This window comes from Tenrec ecaudatus, chromosome 13 (assembly GCF_050624435.1).
Source record: "Tenrec ecaudatus isolate mTenEca1 chromosome 13, mTenEca1.hap1, whole genome shotgun sequence".
Lineage (NCBI taxonomy): Eukaryota > Metazoa > Chordata > Mammalia > Afrosoricida > Tenrecidae > Tenrec > Tenrec ecaudatus.
The window spans coordinates 80424467-80451059 of NC_134542.1; the positions used below are offsets into that span (position 1 = coordinate 80424467).

Genomic DNA, 26593 nt, shown 5'->3' on the forward strand with positions numbered 1-26593 from the left:
CCAGGGGGCTGGAAAACTCACTAGTCCTCCCTATCAGTGTTACACATTCCCTGTTTGCGTAGTCCCACCTAATCATTTAGTAGGTGTTATGGAGATCGGGTAGAAGAGCCATAAGAAATTTCACTCCACCACACTTGATATTCTTTCCTGTTTTTCTAATAACCTTTCACTTTCTTCACGAATGATATTCTTGACTATGCCAAGGCATTTGACTGTGTGGATCCTAGCAAACAGTGGATAGCCTTGAGAAGAATGAATTCCTAAACACTTGATAGTGCGCATATGTAACTTGTACATGGATCAAGAGGCAGTTGAGCAAACAGCACAAGAGAACACTGCATGTTTTAAAGTTAGGAAAGGTGTACATCAGGATTGTATCTTTTTACCATACTTACTCAATGTATATGCTGAGCAAATAATCAGAGAAGCTAGATTATATGAAGAACTCGGCATCAGGATTGGCGGAAGGCTTTTGAAGAACCTAAAATACACAGATGACACAACCTTGCTTGCTGCAAGTGAAGACTTGATACACATGCTGATGGAAGATCAAGGATTTCAGCCTTCAGTATGGATTACCACTCAATATCAAGAACATAATCCTCATAGCTGTAACATTCTAAATGAAGCACATAGTGAAGTTACCAAGGATCTTTGACATGCTTGGCTCCACAATCAGTTTTCATTGGCAGCAGCAGGCAAGAGGTCAAAGACCATTTGCATTAGGCAAGTCTGCCGCACAAGACCTCCGTAGAGTATTGGAAAGCAAGGATGTTACTTTGAGGACTAAGGGGTGCCTGACCCAAGCTCTGGTATTTTCAATAGCTTCATATGGCTGTGAAAGTTGGCCCTTTAATAAGGAAGACTGAAGAAGAATTGATACATTGGAACTGTGCTGGAGAAGAATATTAGAAGTACCATTATCTGCTAAAAGGACAAACCAATCTATCTCACAGGCAGTATGGCCAGAGTGCTCATTAGATGCAAGGATGTCAAGACTTGGTCTCATGTACTTTGGACATGTTATCAGGAGAGACCAGTCTCTGGCGGAGGACATCATGCTTGGTACAGTAGAAAAGGAGAAAAATGAGGGAGGATGAATGGACACTTCAAGCAGATGAATGGATACTGTGGTTGCAACAGTGGGCTCAAGCATAGGAGCAGTTGTAGGATGGCACCGCCTATATTTTTAATTGTGCATTTTCTGAGTTGCGGTTGAGTCATTGGCTAATATTGAGTATTATAAAGCTATTTGAAACCATGTATTTTTTTAATTGGCAACTTAAAATCCAAAGCACTTGATTTGTAAACCTAACATTGGAGAATGAGAGAGTCTGGGTTAAATAATAATAGTTTGCTGAAGGTGAAGGCGCTTGAGAAAAACAGTTGCTACAACTCCCAGTGGGCGGACACGGCAGCTGGGAGCTCATTGATCCCTGTGCTAACATTCCCTTTTCTTCCCTTCCCATCAGTAAGGGGGGACAGTTCTGGAGGAGATGGTTTGGCTGGTCTTAGGCGGCCAGCTGCATGCCAAACGTCTTCTGGGAGGCGTAGAGCATGTACAGGAAGCCGTCTTCATCCTGCTCGCTCTGGTACACCTGGGAAATGCACGCGGGCCAGCAGGAAGAAGGCTGCTTAGTATTCCACTGCAGGCGATTCATATGATGTTGAGGAGCTCGCTATTATCCAATACAAGAAGCTGCTTCTCGCCCTTGTATCTTTTTCTATTATCACTGGGATTTTGGTGGGATGTTGATCTCAAATAAGCCGGACATCTTCCACTCTTTGTTCGAACGAGTGAAACCATGTATTTTTAAAGGAAAGGTTAAGGAGGGCTTTGCTCATGTTTCATAGCTTTTTCTCAATAGAGACCTCTGGAAAGTTTCTATCATATCTTGACATGGAATTGTGCCATTTATATATCATGAGTACTTATTTATAGTTACATGCTATTATTTCAGTGTCCCTGCTTGGTGCAAAAATGATATTTAGTTTGGTTACTGTTTTAAAATGTCTAACTTTCTGATTAAATTTATATAGAGTATGTAGATATTGAATAAAAGTCCATGCATAAGAACAAGAAGAGACTATTCTAAATGTGTATCAATAATTCTAGTTTTCTTAAAAATATATAATATTAATTACCTATATGTCATTTGGTTTTAATATTTTCTGTTGTAATTTTCTTTTCCTATTTTTAGATCAGTGGATAAATCTGTCATAGTATATGATACTGTAAGTATTTCACAATCTTGTAAGAACTATGTTAATTATATTTTTCATTTAAGTTTAGTCAAACTGAATGAAATAAACATACTTTTTTCCTTTTAATATTCCCAAGAATGTATGTTTTCGTAGCTGCTTAAGATGTTAGGAAAGGAGGGTATTGGTTTGGGGACAAGCACTTAAATATATCAATAATGATTTTTACATGGAAAAGAGTTCCAGCCGAATCAAAGAAAATGCTGATTTTCAAAAATAATTATTCTTACACTTTTTACACTAGCCTTCCATAACTAGAATAAGAATAAAAGCTTATCTAATTTGGAGTTATTAGAGCATCCTCATATTTTGCTGAGCTCTTTTCAAATATCACTGACTATTTGCAGCCTCATTTTCAGCCTGCTTTTCTATTGTTTTCCTTCTTAACTGTTCTTACTCTAAAACTATTGATTCTTTCCAAGGCTTTATATGATGTCTACTCTGAATTCTTGGTATTTTCCTCTTATTTTAAAACCTGTTTGTTTGGTTGCCCTTAACTTTGTGCGCGCGCACGCACACACACGTAGCCTACCACTCAGTCTGGCTGGGTTTAGAGATTAATATAAGAAATGTACTTGAAAAAATAGCCCTTTTTGCTAGGAAAAGATCCAGACCTGCCTGTATGAAGAAAAAGCAGTGCCCTTTAAGCAGGAATGTCATCCCAGTTCAATACACCTAGATGCTGGGTGGGTATAAAGCTAACATGTACAAGTCAAATGTCATGACAGCAAATGGACATTATTTAATTATTTGTTTTAGGACTAAATCATACAAATAACAATGCCAAGAGTCTAACAATTTCTAGGAAGGTGGTCGGTAGACAGGAATGTTGACAATAAGTAAAGGAGAATGAAATAAAATATTTCATAATATTCTCTTACAAGTTTTCATTAGTGCTTAATATTAAATAGTAGGATATTGAGCACGCATACTATTTAAATCAAGTGGATCATACATCATCTTTAGTAATAACTTGATTATTGCCTAAGCAAATGTAAAACTGTTTTTGTTATTTTGCAGAACACCGAGAACATACTTCACACGTTGGCTCAGCACACCAGGTCTGAACTTAATCTCAGTGGGTATTAATGGTAATCAAATTAGTCAGAAGATACATATTAATTGTTTTTGTTAAATAGGTATGTCACAACCTGTGCCTTTGCACCTAATATCCTTTTACTTGCTACTGGGTCAATGGACAAAACGGTGAACATCTGGCAGTTTGACCCAGAAGCACATTGTCAAGGTTAGTAAGGACATGATCTTTAAACCGCTTCAATCCTGTTTATACACTGTTTACATCAGAAATTTAGTAAAATTTCTAGCAAGTTACTCACATTCTTTTTCTCACCACATACTATACCTCCAAGTTTTATAATTTAAACATAACTTTAGAGAAGTCAATCTTACAGTAGTTGAAAACCAAAACTCACTGGATGTTGACTCGCCAAAATTCACTGACATTGATTTTGACTCATAGTGACCCCTTAAGACAGTTGTAGAACTGACCCATAGAATTTTCAAGGTTGTAAATCATTCTGAAAGCAGACTGCCACATCTTTCTTCCCCACACAACCGCTGGTACGTTCAAACCACTGACCTCTTGATTAGGAGTTAAGTGCTTTACCAGTGCGCCACCATGAAAACTCTTAGGGAATATTGTTGTACGCTACTGTTTTTCCAAATAATGGAGCATGAGAAGAGATTAGAAATGGTCATTTCATTTAGTTCATATTTGACAACCAACAGCGACATCCGTCCAACCATGGGAGTTTTAGTTTATCACCGAGGAAACTAAATAGTGGTGTCGGTGTACAGATGTCAGAGCAAATAGACTACTTCTGGGTTGCATTACATGTACTAAAGGAAGAATGCATTTCTGTAATAAAAAGAAAAAAATGAAAAAAAAAAGAAAAAAATGTCCTAAAGGGAAGTAATTTAGCATTGAGTAATATAAATACTAACTCAATTATCCATGATGCTGTTGGATCCTTTGACATTCTTGAAAGGCAGTAGTAAAACAGATTTAAGGAAATTTCATGCATGTAATTCAAAATAAGAATGTTTCTGAAGGAAATGTTTTATTTTTTGTTGCTGTATATTCTTGAGTATAAGCCTACCTGACTATCAGCCGAGGCACCTAATTTTACCACAAAAACTGTAGTAAAAATGTGCTGGAAAATTCAGCTTATCCATGAGTGTATATGGTATTTCACTTGCTTTTGTGATTGTGGTGTATGTGTGTGTTTAAGCAAGGAGCATGGAAGATCAGCTGAGGCAGTTTACTGAAGATTGGTCAGAGGAAGATGTATCAATGTGGCTCTGTGAGCAAGGTTTAAAAGACCTCGTCGATATTTTCAAGATGAATAACATTGATGGAAAAGAACTGTTGAATCTTACAAAAGAAAGCCTAGCTGATGATTTGAAAATTGGTAAGATTGGTGAAAAAATAAACAATGTTTAAAAATTACTTTTAAGAACTCTTAGGCTAGTTTTAGTTGTATGTGTGGCTTCCTCTTAATAGTCTCACGCAGTGGTTCTCACCCTTCCTAATTGCATGACTCTTTCATACAGTTCCTCATGTTGTGCTGACCTCCCCCAACCATAAAATTATTTTCATTGCTACTTCATCACTGTAAATTTGCCACTGTTATGAATCGGGCGATCCTGTGAAAGGGTTGTTTGCCCCCCCCACCCCCCCCCCACCAAAGGGTTTGCAACCCACAGGTTGAGAACTACTGGTTTAACAGTATTTATTCTGGTGTTTGCCTTTTGTAAAGGGAGGATATATTTTTATTAGGTTAGGAAATATACTGAATAGTACTTCTTTGATTAACTAAATCTACTCTATAATTAAAGTGTGGCAAAAAATAGGATTTTTTCATGGAGGTAAAATTTACATACCACAAAACGAATCTTTTAACGTGCACACTTGAGTGGTTTTTAGAGTTGTGCAACCTTCACCACTGGCTACTTCAAGAACATTTCAGGTTAGCAGTCACCCTTCAGTTCTCCTCTTCCCACCCATCAGTTCTGCCCAGCACTTGTAAGGTTTTATGGATGTGCTTATTCTCGACGCTTGTTTAATTAGTGGCTAGTACAATACCTGGTCTTCTGTGACTGGCTTCTTTCACTTTCATGATGTTTTCAGAATTCACCCATGTTTTAGTATGCCTCGTATCCCTCTTGGGAATAATATTTCATTGTATGGGAATACCACATTTTGTTTATTTAACATTAGTTGATGGACACATTCTTGTGACATTTTGATTATCATGAATAATGTTGATTCGAGCATTCTTATGACGAGTTATTGTGTGAGCAAATGTTTTCACTTTTCTTTGGTATGAACCTAGCAGTGGATGTGCTTGATTGTATTAACAGCTATGCCAGCTTCTATTCCCAGCAGCATTGTGTGAGGGACTTACTTTCTTCACTGCCTTGTCTATGCTTGTTCGTAACTGTCGTCTCCATTGTAGCCGTCCTCGTGGTTATGAATGGATAACTTCATTGTGGTTTGGATTTTCTTTTCCCAAAAGACAGTAAGGTTGAGTGTTTTCTCATGTATTTATTGATCATCTATGTCTTCAAATCCTTTGCCCATGTAGGGGTTGCTGTGTATTGTTATGTATGTAAATTCCTTATATAGTCTAGATACTAGTACCTTAGCAGATATGATTTACGTATATATTCTCCCACTTGTGGGTGATCTTTTCACTTAATTTAGTATAATTACTGTTAAAGGTGGGATTTACATCTGTTCATTTTCTGTTTCTTACATCGTTTTGCTTTTCTGTTTCTCCACAACTGACTTCTTTTGTGTTAAATAGTGTGACCTTTTAACTGTTACTTTAACTTAATTTTTAGTGATTTTTCTGGGGGTGATGTCACATATTATGATTTCATGATATATGAAATTGATTTCAAATAAATACTAAAATTCACTCACTGTCTTAGAGTCTGTTCTGACTCATGGTGACCCTATAGGACAGGGTAGAACTGCTCCCATGAGTTTGAGACTGTGTAACTCTTTATGGGAGTAGAAAGCCCAGTCTTTGTCCCGCGGAGTAGCTGGTGGTTTTGAACTGCTGACCTAGCAGATTGCATCCCAATGAATAACCACTACACTGTCAGGACTCCTAGTGTGTATTAAAAACCTTGCTCCTATAGAGTTCTATCTCTGCCTTTCCTCCCTCTCCTGTTGTAGTCTCGTATAGCACTTGCACATACCATAGGCCCATCAACAAGTAGTCATGGTGGGTTAGTGGGTTCCTAACCACAAAATCATCCATTTGAAACAAGCATTGGTTCAGCAGGAGAAAGATGAGGATTGCTACTCTCGTAAAGAGTTAGTCTGGAATTCGATGTGTCTGGCTTTCGGGAAGAATAGCATCTGGCATTTTAAAGGCTTGTTTTCAAATTCCATTAAGCCCACATGGAAGAAGTACACCAACATCTTTGATCCAAGGATTGTAAATTATATAATCTAATTCTGAAGGGAATGGCCTTAGAGCTTAAATTGTGAAATTCTGGTTGCAGAGACTATGGGTGATACATTCATGGGACCTGCACATGGAATAAGCCTCCAGTCATTCCCCCTCTAACCATAATTGAGGCGTGGGAATAACCTGGTGATGAGACAGAGTACTAGACAATTCCAGTAGATTAAAATGATGAACCTGACTTCACTGGTTAAAATCATCTTATTTAATCTCCCTTTTGATACGTTTTGAGCTTGATCTGGCTTTTAAGATTTTGTGTCTGGGTTTGTTTTTTTCTCACACAAGTTGGAGCTTATCTTTGGAGTTTGTTATTGTTGGCACAGTTCTTGACTCTGTAACTTTCTATGTTTTTCAATATGTGAAACCCAGGTTGGGTGAATCTATAGAGACAGCAAGAGTAATGGTTCCGGTGGGCGCTGAGGTATGTCAGGGAAAGGGGGAGCTGATGTCAAGGAGTAAAAGAAGAAGATATTTTGAAAATGATTGTTGTGACTGAACTATTGAATGGTATGATGTCCTAATAAAATGGTTTGGGCGGGCCAGGAGAGAGTTAGTCTCCGAAACCCACAGGGGCAGTTGGAATCTAGTACTTTAACCAAGGATAATAATTCTTTTCTAGGATTATGCTAATGAAACCTAGGGTATAATAGGCAACGATTTAAGGTAGGGAATAGCTCCATATATCTGATACCATGCTTTCCTAAGGAATGTCCAAAAGATTACAATTACAATATTCTTGACACTGAGGGCTGTGTATTGAGACACTAAATCCACAAATCTGTAAACATTACCACAGCATGTAATCTCTTCCAAACTAGAAGTGTGCAAGGTGAAGAGCAAGACAGTTTGAGATGGGATGCAGAATAAGCAGGAAGTCCTCTGATGAGCCAAGTGATTTCCTTCTTGTCCACTGGCATAAGTTTATAGTTGAGCCTTATAGGAATGTAATTGAGTTTTTTGTAGCTCATGAGTTCCCAAACTGACACGGCTCTCACCTGGCAATTATAAACTTAAGTATTATAGCCCATAATCCAGGATACATTGTAGGTATCTGCATTTGCAGCCTCCGGATCATTCCAGGTCACCCCCCGGGGACACACCTACTTCGGGAAACATGGATATAGGTGATAAAATAGTAGACATGTGGAATGACAAATGTAAAGGAACTGTTTTATGGGGGCGGGGGCAGGTGTTTCAAAAAGTTAACAGGAAAGTTCCATTATCTCTCTCTTTCCCACACAATTTGAAAAACTCATATCAACTATATATTTCTAATTGGTAATGAGGCTTCTTCAAAACACATTCTGTCTTTTGTTCTACTTGCATCTCCTACCACTGTTGAACTTAAATTATAAAAGCATTTGGTATATATTTCTTTTTTCTAATTTAAAAGAAGATCAAATACCTTTAAAGCGTTACCATTAATGTCTTCATATCCTTACCTTTAGGAATTTCATATAGGATGCTGGTTCCTGTTACAATACATAGATTTTACTTGTTGCTTGATTATATTCCGTGATGTATCTGTGGGTAATAGAACATTTACCATTTTTTGTTTTGTTTATACAAAAGTCAAGTGAAGCAATTTGATTAGAAATAATCGATAAGGGCTTGTGCACTGACTTGCTTTTGGTGTGACCTTCTGCAGCTGTTCCCAATTGGTCTGACTCCCTTTCCAATGAGTACCATATATGTTCGAGTATAAGCCAACCCGAATATCAGCCGAGGCACCTAATTTTACCACAAAACGGCATAAAAAAAGGGCACTGAACACTCGGCTTATACATGAGTACATACAGTACATGTTAAAGTTTTGGAGTCTCAAATCCATCAGATTCTTCATTCCCTCCTTCTGCACGGGTGCCAGCCACAGGTCTGTGACTCTCTTGTTTGTATTAGGGCTTCCCAAGGCTGCCTAGCCACCATGTTTTGTTGGAAATGTCTGTGGGATTTGATTTTGCTATGCATTTGCTCAGTTTTATGTGAGGAATTCAGAAACGGTGCTGCTGTTTCCACCATTTCCTCCCAACCCTCTTTCATAACCCACAGGGGCAGTTCTGCTCTTATAGGGAGGGTCTTTGGGAGTCAAAACTGACTCGGAAGCAGTGAATTCAGTTTGAGTTTGAGGGTACCTCTAGTTGTGCTTCCTTTTCCTCTTTAAAGCAGTTATGTTTTCCCTTGATCATTCTAGTCAGAAGCTTATTTTCTTTTAAAAAATAAGCTCCTTTAAAAAAATAAATAGGCTTATAGCTTTCCTTCCAAGAACCAACTTCTGATACTGTGAGGGGATTGACGGCTTGTGCGTCTCAGTTCGCAGGCTCTGGGGCAGCCCGGTGTTCGGGGCATCCAGCTGATGCTGGATGTCCTGTTTTCTTTTCCCCGCCACAAGGTGATGCTTCTAGGACAGTGGTTCTCAACCTTCCTAACGCCATGACCCTTTAATACAGTTCCTCGTGGTGGTGACCCCCCAACCATAAAATTATTTTTGTTGCTACTTCATCACTATAACTTTGCTACCGTTATGAATCGGGTGACCCCAGTGAAAGGGTCGTTCGACCCCCAAAGGGGTCGCAACCCACAGGTTGAGAACTGCTGGTTTAAGGCAAAGCTGGGGAGTGGAAAATGGTACATTATCATTTCCCATCCTTCCTAGGGAGTTTGTAGAAATTTGTTTTGTCTTTCTGATGTGATTACTAGTGTCTGGAATCCATCAAACCCTCAACTATGTGGCATTTGCAGGGTTGGATATGAGTCAAGAAGAGAGTAGGAGACTTGGTAGCATATTGTAATGGATCATGTTGTTAAGAACCAGATGTCTGTCCAAGACTTTAGTAAACAACGGCTTGGTCTTACCTTTTAACCATACTGGTTTATAACCCGGCTGTTAAGGGTCTTTTCCTTCTGTGCACTGAATTCACTATTCTCAATCCACTCCCAGCCTTTGGAGATGTGTGCACTAAATGAGATGTTTGTGTCTGGTTAAGATGTGATTTGATAATTGTGTCCCCAAGGGCAAGGTGATCTGAATACACTTTTAATGACATTGAAATTAGACAAGGATAAAACTCAATTTAAAGTGTTCTTACGTGGGCCATTTTGAATCAGTGTTCTCTATCCTCTAGTATAAAACTAATACACAGGTATAATATTTTGGCAGAAGGTGATTCACCTTTATGTTTTTCTGAAGATTGAATGCTGCCACAGGTTTTTCCTACTGTCTGAAAGTACAGTGTTCCTATTAAGCCAATTATAAGCTGAAATGTGTAAAATGAAGAGGGAGTTAACCATTCACTGATCTGAGGAAAATTTTGAGTGTTTCTAGATCCCAAAGTAACCTACCAAATCATACAAAATAACAAGCCTAACCCAACACTAGCGTAGTGCCCACAGACACAGTGCGTAGGCTAGTTTGATGCCTCCTGTAGTTAATCTTGCTTGGCAACACCTCTCTGGCTACGCGGGGCGTTACCTCTGACGGCTCACTGCAAAACAAACACTACAGATGAGTTTTACCACCACCACCTTTTTTTTTTGGTTAGTGAACCAAGTAATTAATTAAAGTTTTTCTTACTAAAGTATAGTAGAATAAAATGGTCTTTCGAAAAGTAAGGGACCTTGATATCCTTCTCTTACTGTAAATTTTTAATATCCAGTTATATGGCTTTTGTCTAATTATAGCATGGTGTAGAAATACTCAGGGAAGATTATCATGCCATTTCTACTCCCATGTAGGATCTTCTTATGGCAAATTACCAATACGCATACCCCAACCATGATAGAAAGACATTTTTTCTCTCACACTGCAAGGGACTACAAGTTCAAATTCAGAGCACCAGTTCCAGGGTAAGGCTTGCTCTGTCTGTCTGTCTGTCCTAGAGGAAGGCCCCCTGCCTTTCAACATCTGCTCCTTGGAGATGTCCCATTTGTTTTGGCAGCAATCATCTGTGTCTGAGAGGTTCTAAGCACAGGGGCCCTGGCCCAAAGGATTTACTGTGCCCTTACCTCTTATTTCTTGGTGTGATAGGTCCCTCTGATCTTTCATATTTCAAAGAGGACTGACTCAGATATGGCCTAATTATATCCTGCCTCTTAACAGAACTACACTCTATCCTACCTCATACATCACATGTGTTAGGTTTTACAATGCATAAAATGCATCAGATAATATGGAGATGAATGCATCACTACACAATTGCCAGAACACTGAGAATCATGGCACATGACTATTGACATACTTTTGGGAGACACTATCGGTTCATGATAGTAGTCTGATAGAACTTGTTTTAAAGCCTACATTTTTAAATCATTTTATTGGGGCTCATGCAACTCTTATCAAAATCCACACATACATCAATTGTGTAAAGCACACTTACAAATTCGTTGCCCTCATCATTCTCAAAACTCGCTTTCTGCTTGGATTTCTGGAATCAACTCATTTTCCTACCCCACCCCTGCTCCCCCTTCCCTCATGAACGCTTGATAATTTATAAATTATTATTTTATCTTATCTTACACTGCCCGGCGTCTCCCTTCACCCACTTTTCTGTTGCCCATCCCCCAGGGAGAAGGTTATATGTAGATCTTTGTGATCATTCCCCCTTGCTCTACCCCCCTTCCATCCCGGTATCATCACTCTCACCAATGGTCCTGAGGGATTCATCTGTCCTGGATTCCTTGTGTTTCCAGTTCCCATCTGCACCATTGTGCATCCTCTGGTCTAACCAAGTTTTCAAGGTAGAATTGGGATCATGATAGTTGGGGGGAGAAAGTGTTTAAGAACTAGAGGAAGGTTGTGAGTTTCATTATTGCTATACTGAACCGAGTGACTCATCTCCTCCCCACTACCCCTCTGCAAGGGATGTCCAGTTGTCTGCAGATGGGCATTGGTTCCCCATCACATGCTCCCCTCATTCACGATGATATGATATCCACCCCCCCCCCCCCGCCTTTGGTGCTTGAAACCTGGTCCCCTCGACCCTTCTTGATCACACAGGTTAGTGTGCTGCTTCATGTGGGCTTTGTTGCTTCTGGGCTAGATGGCCGCTTGTTTACTCTCAAACCTTTAAGACCCCAGATGTTATATCTCTTGATAGCTGGGCACCATCAGCCTTCTTCACCACACTTACTTATGCACACATTCACCTTCAGTGTTTACGTGGGGAAGGTGATCACATAGTGATGGTTTTTGTTCTTTGGTGTCTGCTACCCGATCCCTTCAACACCTAGTGATCACACAGGCTTTTGCGTTTCTTCTCTGTGGGCTTTGTTGCTTCCGAGCAAGATGGCCGCTTGTTTGCCTTCAAGCCTTTAAGACCCCAGACGCTACATCTGTTGATAACTGGGCACCGTCAGCTTTCTTCATGTTTGCTTATGCACACGTTTGTCTTCAGCGATCATGTTGGGAAGGTGGGTATCATGGAATGACCGTTTAGCTGAGCAGAGTGCTCTTGTATTAAGAGAATGTGCGTGAGGAGGCCCAATGTCCACCTGCTACCCTACTACTAAACCTATAAATATATGCACATAGCTCTATTTCCCCCATAATCAAATATATTTACATATGTACATGTCTGTATTTAGGCCTCTATGTATGCCCTTTGCTTCCTACTCCTTAACTCTATTTCCTTTCCTCCTGTCCCACTACCATGTTCAGCCTTCATTCTGGTTTCAGTAATTCCTCTTAGTTACATTGCCCTTGATCACTCCCTACCAGTCCTCCCATCCCTTCCCTCCACTAGTTTTGAACCATTCATTGTTCCCTTGTCCCTGAGTTGGCCAACACCTCCTCTCTTCTCCCACCTCCCACACTCTCATGTCCCTCCAGGACGTTGGTCCCGGTATTTTCTTCTCACATCGTCTATCCAGCCTATCTTATCTAGAGGGCCTTTTAGAGAATAATATGTGCAGAAATTGGGGATGGCTTCCACAGCACCAAAGTGGCACATAAGAACTTGGCGACGTTGGCAGCACCACCGACAAGCTAACAAACAAAAAAGCCACTGACATACAAAATTTAAAAGAGGAAAAAAGAAAAAAACAAAAGAAAAACTTGTTAATAGTTCAAGGTCTATTTGTTGACTTTAGGAGTGTTTTCTGGACGAGTCTGATGGGGTGTCACGTCCTGACCCCAAAGTCCATCCTTTATACTCCCTTGGGACCTCCATGCTCTGTTTCCCTGTCCGCTCAATTGCACGCCCCCGGTGTTTTACCTCAGTGTGGTGGGGTCAGCGCAGTCACACATCCCACACTGTGTCTCCTGTGCTGTCCCGTGTAGGGCCATTGGTCAGTGCAGGATGTTGTATCTCACCGTGGGTCCAGCCATATGGCCCTCTCTGTGCATTGGGCACTCCGAGCCAGGCTATTGACTTCTGAGCTTGGTGGGCCCAGGTGTTAAAGTCTACATTATATGTCTCAGGCAAAATAAAAATATACAGCTCTGATACTCTTGGGTGGAAAAAGGCAGTATAGTGCATGCAATAGGAACTACTTGAGAAGTGGCCGTTGGAATAACCCTGGGAGGGGGGCCGCCATCATGGACAGAGAATCAATATGCCTGATTTTGGAGGTGCCCTGCCCTAAATAGTTGTTTTTGTGATAACACTAGAAATTCAATGCCATCACATCAATTTCAGCTCACAGTGAGTGCATAGGACAGCATAGAACTACCCTGGAGGGTGTCTGAGGCTGTAGGTCTTATGGGAGCAGACGGCCTCATCCTTCTCCAGCAACAGCTGGTGGGGTCAGACTGCCATTCAAGATGAAATCCACTGTGCCACCAGGCTCCTGTGATAAAATAGTTTTCTCTAAAGTCTCTTAAATTCTCAGGGAATCTCCTTAATAACATGCTAATTTTATGATCAATGTTTTGAAAAACTTTCCAAGCATTTTCCACAGTGACCATATACTGTCCTGTTAACAGTGCGTACAGGTTCTGATTTCTCTGCTTCCTCGTCAGTACTTGTTTTCCATAGCCATCCTATTGGGAAATTAATACCTCATGGTGGTTTTGATTTGTATTTTCATAATGACTATTAGCATCGAACATCTTTTCAGTTTTTTTATGACTGTTGACTATTGGTTTCTTCTTTGGTAAATGTTCATTTAATTCCTTTGCTCACTTCTAAATTATGCTTTGTTTTAGTTGTTCACTTATAGGAGTTCTTTTTTATATTCTGGGTAATAACCTCTATCAAATCGAGGAAATCACTTTGATAAGTAGTTTTACAGGATCATTCAGCATGTAAAGAAATTCTTAATTTTTGTGTTTGTTTTAATCGCATAGAACACTCACCACAATCCATATATACATCCATCGTGTCAAGCACATATTTGTACATATGTTGCCATCATATTTTTCAAAACATTTTCTTTCTACTTGAGCCCTTGATATCAGCTCCTCACATTTTTCCCTCCCTCCCCCACTCTCCCTCCCTCATGAACCCTTCATAACTTATAATTTATTATTATTTTCATGTCTTACACTGACCAGTGTCTCTCTTCACCCACTTTTCTGTTGTCTGTCCCCCTGGGAGGGGGTTATATGTAGATCATTAAGATTGGTTCCCCCTTTCTCCCCGCCACCTTCCCCCTAGCCTCCTGGTATCACTACTCTCAATATTGGTCCTGAGGGGTTTATCTACCCTGGGTTCCGTGTGTTGCAAGCTCTTTATCTGTACCAGAGTACCTGCTCTGGTCTAGCCTGATTTGTAAGGTAGAATTGGGGTCATGATAGTGGGGGTGGGGTTGGGTGGAGGAAGCATTAAAGAACTAGAGGAAAGTTGTATGTTTCATCGGTGCTATACTGCACCCTGACTGGTTTGTCTCTTACTTGTGACCCTTTAAGGGGATGTCCAATTGTTTGCAGATGGGTTTGGGGTTTCCATTCCGTACTCCCCTCATTCACTGTGTGGTAGTTTTTAAAGAATTGTTTTGTAATCACCAGTTAGAGTTTAGTGAATTGCTTGAAAGAGGTAGTCATAGGAAAGTAGTACTAAGCATCAATCACCTGCTTGGTGGCTCACCACATTTCTGTAGATTACAAGTCCAGAGACAGAGCAACTCGGCACAGAAGGGCAGTATGAGCTTCATGTTCTCATTGATGCCTCTTTTCCCCAAAGCCTCATGGGGTTGGCATGGGCTGGGTTCTCTAGGGAAGCAAAACTGTCTATACTAGTGGTATAAATTTATCCATCTCACTGTCATCGAGTTGATTCATTATCCCACCCTATTGGACAGCGTAGAACTGCCCCTGAAGATTTCCATATCATTATAACTGTACAGAAGTAGAAAACCTTGTCTTTCTGCTGAGGAGCAGCTGGTGGTGTTGAGGTACTGAGCTTGTGGTTAGCAGCCCAGCAGGGATCCCACGGCACCACCAGTGCTCCAAACTACTGAGAATCCTGACCCAGCCACGTTAACACAAAGCATGCAGTGCCGGGATGGTTTGTGTCAGAGCTGAGGAATCCCGAGTTGATGCATCCTTCAGTATAAGGGGACTGCTACCAAGCCTACCGCGAGCATTTGACCAGAGATTATCTTTGTTTCAATTGCCATTAAGTCCATTTTGACGAGTGGTGACCCCAACCATATCAGTACAACTGGTTGTATAGTGTTTCCATGGCTGGTTTTTCCACCAGACCTTTTTTAGACGTGCCTTTGGGTGAGAGAAACACAAGCCTTTCTGTTCCAGTAAAGATTTAGTCTCAGAAACCCACAGGGGCAGTTCTCCCTCATCTTATAGGGCCGCGGTTCTCTACCTTCCTCATGGCGCGACCCTTTAATACTGTTCCTCATGTGGTGACATCCCCCCTCCACACACACACACACACACACACACACACCATAAAATTATTTTTGTTGCTACTTCATCACTGTGATTTTGCTACTACTATGAATCGGGCAACCCCTATGAAAGGGTCATTCCACCCCCATTGGGGTCGTGACTCTGGTTGAGAACCGCTGCTATAGGGACACTGAGTAGGAATCAACTCAATGGCAGTCAGTTTGGTTTGGAGCTCAGGTGAACGTGACCCTTCAACCATAGAGGGACTTCATGAACTTTGTGTGGGTCAGGAAATGAACCTGCCTTGTCATTGGGAGGAGCCACCGTGTCTCAGCACTGCAGACTCAGCAGTCCTTGGGGAGCTCCAGATGTCTTGGCAGCTACCTTCCTCTGGGCCTGCAGGCATCCAGGCCCAAAGGACACACTCCTCTCCTTGCTCTTCTTTCTTGATGGTAATTCATCCCTCTGATTGCTGTTCCTTCTTTCTCCTTTTCTATCTTGTCAAGTAAAAGGTGTTGCAGGCTGCACCACACGAAAACTGTGATTAGACTGTTGCATCGTGCCCTTAACCCCCTTTTCAGATCACAGCGTGGAGATCAGTACACAATCGCCACATTACATAACTTCCAAACCACTGCGAATCATGACCCCACTAAGATGACACCTATACTGGGGGGAGATACAGTTCAGTCCATGACACCTACCTATTATCTCTAGAAATGCCAATAGCTTTGACTATCCTTACTAAAATTAAAAATACACTTAAAAATTAAAAAACAAAATGAAATTTCTGCACACTCAGTTTTAGACAAATGAGTAGTAATTCCAATTTATAAAAGTTTGGATATATAACAACGAATTTTTACGTGAACATCTTTAAAATTGCAGGGGTGAGTGGCAGTGTTTTGTAAATTAATCCCCCCAAAATGAACTTTTCCTCTTTTTGTTTGTATAAATGTCCTAAACCTAAAAGTTGGAGGAACTTTCAGAATGTAGTTTGTTTAAAATAAGTACTACAAAGTCATTAAAGAATTTATAAAGAATATAACACCTTGTGACAGGAGTACATCTGATTATTTTTGGTGGTGGATAAAATCTTGTATAAAGGTTACTAGCAGTTCTCTAATCCTAACTGAATATTTCTTTCAGAATCTCTAGGGCTCCGTAGTAAAGCCCTGAGGAAAATTGAAGAGTTAAGGACAAAGATGAAGTCCCTTTCCTCTGGAATTCCTGATGAATTTATATGTCCAATAACCAGAGAACTTATGAAAGATCCTGTTATCGCATCAGGTATGTGTGGTGCTATGCTAAGTTTCAGGGTGAGTGCTAAATGAATAAATATAGACCATGAACAGATGTTATTAAATGTGAAGAATTGAAAAAAGTTTTATTTCAGGTAAGTAGGATTTTTCCCATCTGTTAAAAGATTTTGTTTTAGACCTAAGTAGAACAATTGAGCAGTATTTCTTAACAAGTAAAGTGGGACGGAGTAGATTTGAATAAGTATAGAAATAAAGTTTTACAAACTTCTGAATTACATTATTAGTTCCCAAAATGTAAAAGGTAAATGTTGCTTTAACAGAGACGGTTGAGATCTCTTAAATTTCGCAATCACTTAAGCATACTTCATATATCATGAATTTAAATAACTTGACAGACAAAAAATTTTAAACCATAAATTTGCTTCACTTGACATTAATTTCTAGTCTTTGTTTTAAATCATTTTCTTGGGGGCTCATACAGTTCTTACCACAATCCATACATCCATCCATTGTGTCAAACACTTTTTTTTAGATTTTATTTTTTTAATCGTTTTATTAGGAGCTCATACAACTCATTATAATACATACATACATCAATTGTGTAAAGCACATTTGTATATTCATTGCCCTCATCATTCTCAAAGCATTTGCTCTCCACTTAAGCCCTTTGCATCAGGTCCTCCTTTATTTCCCCCTCCCTCCCCGTTCCCCCCTCCCTGAGGAGCCCTTGATAATTTATAAATTATTGTTTTGTCATATCTTGCCCTGTCCGACATCTCCCTTCACCCCTTCTCTGTTGTCCGTCCCCCAGGGAGGAGGTCACATGTAGATCCTTGTAATCGGTTCCCTATTTCCCACCCACTCTCCCTCTACCCTCCCAGTATCGCCCCTCATACCCCTGGTCCTAAAGGTATTATCCGCCCTGGATTCCCTGTGTTTCCAGTTCCTATCTGCACCAGCGTACATCCTCTGGTCTAGCCAGATTTTTAAGGTGGACTTGGAATTATGAGAGTGGGGGAGGAGGAAGCATTTAGGAACTAGAGGAAAGTTGTATGTTTCATAGTTGCTACATCGCACCCTGACCGGCTTGTCTCCTCCCCGAGACTCTTCTGGGCTTTGGGTCTCCACTCCGCACTCTTCCCCTCATTCACAATGATAAGATTTTTTTGTTCTGTTGATAACTGATACCTGATCCCTAATCCCTTCGACACCTTGTGATCTCACAGGCTTTTGTGCTTCTTCCCTGTTGGCTTTGTTGCTTTTGAGCTAGGTGGCCACTTGTTTACGAGTCAAGCACTTTTATACATATGTTGTCATCATCATTATGAAAATATCTTCTACTTGAACCCTTAGTATCAGCTCTTTGTCCACCCCCCCATGAGCCCTTGGTAAATTATAAATTATTTTCATATCTTACATTATCCACGGTCTCCCTTTACCCACTTTTCTATTGTCCGTTCACCTTGGGAGGAGGGGGTTCTATGTAGATCATTGTGATCAGTTCCACCTTTCTCACCTCTACCCTCCTGGTATTGCTACTCTTATTGTTCCTGAAGGTTTCCCTGTGTTGCGAGCTCTTATCTATACCAGTGTACATGCTCTGGTCTAGCCAACTTTAATTGACGTCATCATAGTGGGGTCTTTTTCATAGTTTTAATCAGTAAATGCCTACTCTTATTTTTATAATGGCTTGAAACTTTACTATGTTTATCTTAGCTGATATTAGTCAACATAATTTAACTTTCAATAGATTTTATTCCATTGTTCTTTATTACATTTTGCTTAGCTCTTCTATTTGATGTCTTGGCAATTGTATTGGGAACAGTGTTGCACTGATGTCTTGGAACATTTTTTTTTTATTACCATTACCTTGGGTTATTTCCATAGGCTATATTCGCCAAAGTAAAATGAATTGTTCAGATGTTATTTAATGGGCATGAAAAGAATAGTTTTGCATAGTCTTTGCTGCATTTGTTAGCAGGCCTTCCTTCAGGGGAAAAAAACAGCTAAGAGTATTACCATTAGCAATATATTGTAGTGTAACTGTTTCCCATAATTTTGTCATCACTGAATTTTAAAACATTTATTTTTGTTAGTTCAATAGCTGCTTGAAACTAGATTGCTTGCACTGTAATGGAAACAGTATATTTTTTACATGGTATTTTACTATTTAAAAAGTCTTAGGAATTTGTCATCGTTCATAACTAATTTACCTGAGCTACATAGATATTGACCTTATTATATACTGTGTCTACATTATTAGGGAACTAATCCTTGAGCTATATTTTGTTACTGTTTTTATTGTGGAAATATATAAATAAAACATTTGCTAATTCAGCAACTCATGTACAGTTCAGTGAAACTGATTATAAAAAAAACCCTGTAAGACAGGGTCAAACGGCCCCTGTGAGTTTCCTAGACTCTAACTGTAAAAAGCCCCATCTTTCTCCCTCGGAGCGGCTGATCTTGCCAGATCGCCACAAAATTGGTTATATTTATCCCTTAACCACTCTCTTCCTCCTAGTTAGTCTACCACCATTAATGTAAACTCAGTGCCCTCCTTGGCCTGGCTAGCACTAGTCTTTGGTTCTAATATGCAGTTGCTGGTGTCTTACAAATGAGACCATAAAGCATTTTTCCTTTTACGCCGGACTTATTTTGATTAGCAGAAATTTTTCTTCAATATTTTATTGAGTTCAGGTGGAAAATTACACCGAAAATTCAGTTGCCATTGAATAATTTCTATACATATTGTTCAGTGATACTGGCTATATTTCTCTTACGCCAACATTCTTAAGTATTTCCATTCTGGATGTATTGTTTCTGTGAATCAAGTTTTCCCGCCCCATCTAACCGTCTCATCTGTGCTTTAGGGTGAATATTGAACATTTGCTTACAGGTAGCTGCTGCTCCCTCGCCCCCTCCCCCCCCACACACCCCCCCTCAGGAGTACAGGACTCATGAGTGATACTGTTGTTATGAGCAAGTGTGCTGTTTGGCTGAAAGGTGACCTGTGGGAATAGTATGAGAATGTAAAGTGTAACTCAAAGTGATAACCCTACAGGTTCTACTGGTCCTGTAAGTGGCTTTTAATTTATTTTTATGAGACTGAGTTTTCTTTTGTAATTTTTTCTCCTATTTGGAACCAGGATGGGACTTTTTCTTCCTGGAGAGAGTCGTGGTTTTGTAATCTCACAAGGGGTAGGTCTGCCCGGTCCTGTAGGGTCACTGTGAGTTGGCAGTGACTCAATTGGAGTGAGTTTGTCTGTTTTTATGGGGACCATCTGTTGTGTTTCTGGGCAGAAACGGTAGGCAGTGGTGTGCACTATTTAGTTCTTCTGGTCTCTGCTGTGGTTTGTGTAGGGAATTAAGCGCTGTAAGCTATAGTCTTGAGTCTTTGGTATGTTTTTTCTTTTTCTTTTGCTCCAGGTTAGTACAGATCAGTAGTTATATCTTAAGATTAGTATAATGTTTTCAATGCTGTGGTGTGTATCAGGACTTCATTTCTCTAGAAGACTGAATAATACTGCATGTGTGTGCATATCACATTATATTGTAGGTTGATGCACATTTAGGTTTCCCCCCCAATCTTTTGGTTATTGTGAAAAGTGCTGCAGTAAACATTGGTGTACAGGGTCCTATCTGCGTGTGTGCACTTCTTTCGGTTTATACCAAGGCTTGGGAATGCTGCGTCAGGTGGTATTCCGTGTTCACCCTTTTGAAGAGTTGCCAAAGTAATTTCCACACTGGTTGTATTGTTTGTTTTTTTAATTTATTGGGGGTTCTTACATCTCTTATCACAATCCATACATTCCTCCAATGTGTCAGGTACATTTGCACATATGCCACCATCATCATTTTCAAAGCATCTCTTCCTCCTTTCCCCGCCAGCCCTCCCTGAGAACCCTTGATAAGTTATTTTTTCCATAGCTTCCATCGCCCCTCACCCACTTTTCCGTTATTCGTCCCCTTGGGAAGAGGGTGGGTTGTATCGTTTTGCATTCCCACCAATGAAATATGTTAATATTTTTGTGTCTCTTTACTATGAACTCTGATAGGAAAAATTCTTTTATAAAGCTGTAAATATTTTACTTTTTAAAAAATGCTTTGCTCTATTATATTTGGAGTTTCATATTTACTCAGACATTTGAACCAAGTTGAATAAAGAACATGTGCCTGTGCTTTTGGCAAATAATTGTTATTCAAATGTGAAAATGAGGTGTACTTATTGTGTAATATTTCTTCAAACAATACAGAGGTATATAAATAAGTCACCTCATCTGTCTGATCCTAAATTCGTGGCTCCAAAGGCAAAAGTATTATCAATTTAGCATATAATTCTGGATGGTTTTACTGTATGTGCATAAATACCACATTCTAAATAGCAGTAGACTATCTGTTTACAAAACTACATTGCTCACACCGTTTTCTATCTTCCTTTTTAATATGTCATTTGTAGATCTCACTACTGGCTGTTTTAATTATTCTGGGTTCAGTTCTTACTTTTTTAAAAGGCTGCCTAGTATTCAGATTTACCTGTGTCCTATAATTTATTTCATTCCCTATAGGTTTGCTGTTGTAAACTGTTGAAAAGTAGTATTCCATAAACTTATGCACTTTTGTGCTTTTTCCTGTTATACATTGTGATGGACTTACCTCACTCAGCCAGTCTTCAAGGTCTTTACATTGTATCACGACTCTCCTGCTGGCAATAGTAGCATTCCACTGTATGTATATTGAAAGATAATGGAGGTTTTCCACACACTTTATGAAGCCTTTCTTATATATACACCTACTTAGCTTTGATAGTCCAATTTAACAATTTTGTAATTTTATGTTCTTAATGGTGTCATTTGAAGAGCAGAACTTAATATTGATGAATCAGTTCATTACTTCTCTTTTTGATTCAGGGCTAACTAGATTTTCAATGATTTTGCCTTGCGCTTTAAAAGTTTTTTTGGGGGGGTTTATAATTCATATAAATTATTTTGTTTGGGATGGTATGCTGGGATGTCTAGAGAAACAAACCAGTCATTCATGTACGTATAAGAAAGATCTTTAATTACTTCAAGAAGTAATTTTCTACAAGGAAGGCATCTCAGCCCTGTCCCACTCAAGCCCACGGGTCAGAGCCTTCTTCAGGACAGTGAAGCAGGAGATCATAAGGTGGTAGATGCAGAATCTTAGGAACCCAAAGTTTGTAGAAGCATGGCAGCACGCTGACAGATCCTACATCGGCGCACATGGGGCTGTCCAAGGAGGCAGATAGAGTCCTAGCAAGCAGGTGGGGTGGGGAATGGGAGAAAGGGGGAGTTCTCTCTGTTCTTCCATCAGTCTGTGACCTGATTGATAGGTTAGACTCCACCCCTACATGTTCACACAAATGCAAGTGTGACACTTACCCCATACATAGCATTTAGTTTGAGTCTCTGGTTGTTCAGGTACCATGTGTTGGATACTCTTTTTCTCACTGAATTACACTGGTGCCTCTGCCTTTGCTTATCAGTTTCTATAAAAAAAAACTTGCCTGGATTTTAATCAGAATACTGTTTAATTTGTACAAATTAGTCTTCTAGCTCATTAATGGGGGCTTCAGAAAGGTGGTGGAAATTTTCCATTTTTCCAAGGACTTTTTGAAGCCACCTGGTATGATCTTTGAGTAGCCCTTGTCAGGCACAGTAGGGTGGTAAGCATTGGACTGCTAACTAAAAGGTCAGTTTGAACTTCCTAGCTGGTCTGTTAGACAGAGATGAGAGTCTGCTTCTCTAAAGAGTTACAGCCTCAGACATGCGATGGGGATGGATCAGCTCTGCTCTCAGCCTTATCGGATTGGACTGCAGGGCACTGGGCTTTGTTTTTATTTTTGTTAAAATTATCCTTATTGTTGTTAGACCTTATCCTCTGACTGTGTTAAATTTATTTTACTAAGGATAGCTTTTAAAAACTAGATCTTTAAGAGTGGACTTTTGTACATGATATCATCTGAAAGGCTTAAAAATGCTGGTTTACCTAGTTTCACTGGTGAGGAAGTATTGAGAGAGCAGACTAATTTGGTCTCCTGCCTATTTATTTTCATTCTTCCTTGGATCCTTGGCTGCCCTTTTGATCTCAAATGGTTCATTATTATAAGGTGTTCAGGACTAATCTCTGTAGCAGCAGACTTTCGGAAGCCACATCTTTCACTCATGGAGCAGCAGGTAGGTTTGAACTGCTGATCTTTCTTCATTTGCAGCCAGAAGCTTAAGCACTATGTCACCGCCATTTCTTAAAGCATCTCATTCTTAATGGCCTCTTAAAACATTTCCCTGGCTGGGTCCCCGCTGGGCAGCGGAGGGGGGAAGCCCTAGCTCATGCTAGCTAATAAACTCCTTTTGCCTCTCAAAAAACCCATTTTCCTATTTTTTTTTTCTTCTGTAATATTGCCTGACTTGTACTTGTGGGGCTTGTGCAAAACTAATGTTAGTACAGGGAACCGTGGTTAAAGCACTCAATTGATAACCAAGATACCAGCGACTCCTTGGGAGAAAAATGGGGCAGTCTGCGATCTTTTGTATATGTGTGGCGAACATGGTGGGTTAGAACAGCCGACCTCTGGTTAACCATTGTACTATCAGCTCATTGTGTAATATGATAAGTTAATATATTTCCCAGTGCTGCCATACACATTACTACAGACTCACAGGCTTCAGACAGCCTCACTTTGGGTCTGGTGGCATAGTGGTTATGCTTTGGGCTACTAACTGCAAGGTCAGCAGATTGAAACTACCAGCCATTCCCCAGGAGATGGACGGGGCTTTCTACTCTTGAAAAACACTCTTGGAAATTCACAGGGTAGTTTTACCCTGTTTTATATGTTGCTTTACTCACTGGCAGTAAGTTTGGGTTTGTAGATCTGAAGTCCAGAGGTCTCCCTATATTAAACTCAAGATGCTGGCAGGCTTCCAGTCTACGCAGACTCCATCCAGTACATAATTCAGTTCTGCTTTTTCAGGTTGTTGCTTTCTTGCTGACTGAGGGCAGGTCCCAGTTCTGAGAGCCAAAAAACTTTCCAACCACATGTTCATGTCCCTGGACCTGTGGTTGATTATGTTATCTTATAAGACAAAAGATGTGAAGGATCAGATTGGAGTGGGTCAGTAAGATCACAGGAATTCTTAAACATGGAACAGTGAGGGCCGGAGTTAGAGATGGCAGCAGTGGTTGGAATGCTGGAATCCAGGCAGCCCTATACTCGTTACTGAGGAATAGATTTTGGTTCATGGTAAACCTATCTGTCAGAGTAAGTCTCCACCCCAGGCTTTGTCTTACAAGGACCTTCTGGGTGAACTTGAACCTCCACATTTTAAGCATTTGCGGAGCAGAAATTGTTCTACTCTAGAACAGTAGTTCTCAACTGTCCTCTTGCTGTGACCCTTTAATACAGTTCCTCAGGTTGTGGTGACCCCCCAAAACCATAAAATTGTTTTTGTTGCTACTTCATAACTAATTTTGCTACTGTTATGAATTGAGCGATCCCTGTGAAAGGGTCATTCAACCCCCCAAAGGGGTCATGACCCACAGGTTTGAGAACTGCTCTACAAGCTGCAATGGGTAAGGAAATTAACTCGTAGTCACTGCAACTAACTGGGATCTTCAGGACTGTAAGGTTTTACCACATCTATAGGGAACAAATAGACCATCTTCTAAAGGCTGCCACTTTTCTAGGCTTCCTTCAAAGCCAACTGTCAGGGAGCTGAGGGCTACACATAGCTGCCAGGTAACCAAGAAGCTAGTTAAGACATGAACCAAAATGAACGTAACAAGCCTTTAACCACATGCTGTCATTGTATAAGCAAAAGATCAAAACAGGGGAGAAGGTATGTGTGCAAGAGAGCCCTGTACTGTGTCAGAGTGGAGGAGGCATCCCCAATCTGTCCTCTGGTTAGAAGGCCAGCACCTGGAGTAGGGGGCCATGAAGTCATTAACTCCCCTTAAACTAATGCTTTGGCTGCATGTCTAGTCTGTTGTAAGGGCAGTTTCTTACCTGTGGTTAGGCCTGAGGCAACATTTTTAGCCAGGAATTGGACTCTGAGCTATGTATTGCATCCATTCTCATTTTTAAAAACTCCTTTCCATATTACTGTACATTGGGCCTTCCCAAATCATCATTTTCACTTTGCATTTTTAATGTAAAAATCAACCTTGTGTTTTCATCATATGTTATCCTTTATAGTGTTGGATTTTTATCTTGTATCTGAGGAAAAGATCTCAGATTGGTGGTATAAGAGTAATAACCTTAACTGAAAGGTTAATGGTTTAAACCCTACTAGCCACTCTTGCAGGAAAAAGATGTGGCAGTGTACTTTTGAGAAGGTCACCAAACTGAGTCTGGGTTTTATGGTAACTTTGAGGACTTGTCTATTTTCCATCCAGAAATGGAGAAAGAGGAAGATGGCTTGACACAGAGGCTACAACCATGGGCTCAAACATAAGAACCACTGTGAGGATGGCACAGGACTGGGTGCTGTTTCATTGTGCTATACCTTAGGGTTGATAGGAGTTGGAACCGACTCCGTAGCACCTAACAGTGATAGTAAAAGGTTCTCTGGGGGTACTGCTGCTAAGCACAAGGCTGTCTGCTCCTGTAAAGATTTACATTCGTAGAAGCCCTGTAGTATGCTTCTGATTTGGAATCAATTTCAATGGCCACTTGTATGAAATATTGTACTTTGTTAATTAAGGTGTACCTACCATCAAATCTGATTTGTAGTGACCCTATAGAGGACAGAATAGGGTTTGAGGCTGTCTCAACAGATGTAAACCACACTGATCTCTTTCTGGTTAGTAGCCCAAAGCTTAACCCACTGTGATACTCGCACTCCTTAAGTTGTTGAAAAATTTCAGAATATTTCGAAAACAGATTTGGTGCATTGGCCACTAGTGACAAGACCTGATGAGCAGTGGGAGAACATCAGAAGAGACCCAAACTTAAGACAAAAATGTGGAAAGACCTAGAAACCCAAAAACAGGGCCATGAAAAACCAAAACCAGTAATGCTGCTTACATACCTAAGTGTCACATTAATGGCAGTGAAAAGGCAGGCTGGAATAGCAATACTAATTTCAGTTAAAAGACACGAGAGTAACGTAAGGAAAACTTCAATTGAAAAAGAAACCAATATAAATATGCACCAAGTGAAAGACCATCAAAATATATCTTAGATCACAATATGATAACTAGGATTTCAATAGATAACTTTCAACTAGAAGGAAAAAAAAGATACCAACACGAATTACACTTCCATATTTTAGGAAAAAGCATCAATAAACTTAAATACTCATGAACCACTGGGAATTGAAATAGAGAAAACACAAGATTCCTGGAAACATAATGTATATGCAACTGAACTAAATGACATGAAAAATTCCAACAAATTTGAAAATCTAGAATAGATCTAGTCATAAAACTCCCAATAAAACCAGGTGATCTCAGTGGGGAATTCTGTGAAACATTTAGAGATGACAATATATACTAATTTATAAACCATTCGATTATATACTACCACATTCATTTTAAGAAGCAACTATTAATGCCTACACCAGGCAAAGACATCATCAGATTTGAAAACTATAGACCAATCTCATAAAATACTAGCCAATAGAATTCAACTGAGCATCAACCAAAACTACAAAATACTCCTACTTATTTCAGATACTTTCAAAGGAGTATTTTGTAGTTTTGTTACCAGTTATCATGTTCCTGGATAGGCAGATTTAATATTGTGAAAATGTCACTTACCAAAATAC

General features: G+C 40.0%; 1 protein-coding gene across 2 annotated transcripts in view; it reads left to right on the forward strand.

Annotated features, from left to right (window-relative positions):
• WDSUB1 (WD repeat, sterile alpha motif and U-box domain containing 1) overlaps nucleotides 1-26593 on the forward strand; it is a 50709-nt gene that overhangs the window by 21331 nt on the left and 2785 nt on the right. For both annotated transcript variants that reach the window (XM_075529691.1, XM_075529690.1), the window contains exons 6-10: nucleotides 2202-2235; nucleotides 3283-3323; nucleotides 3402-3508; nucleotides 4515-4694; nucleotides 16696-16836. In XM_075529691.1, coding sequence (XP_075385806.1) covers nucleotides 2202-2235; nucleotides 3283-3323; nucleotides 3402-3508; nucleotides 4515-4694; nucleotides 16696-16836 — 503 coding nt within the window. The remainder of the gene's footprint in view (nucleotides 1-2201; nucleotides 2236-3282; nucleotides 3324-3401; nucleotides 3509-4514; nucleotides 4695-16695; nucleotides 16837-26593) is intronic.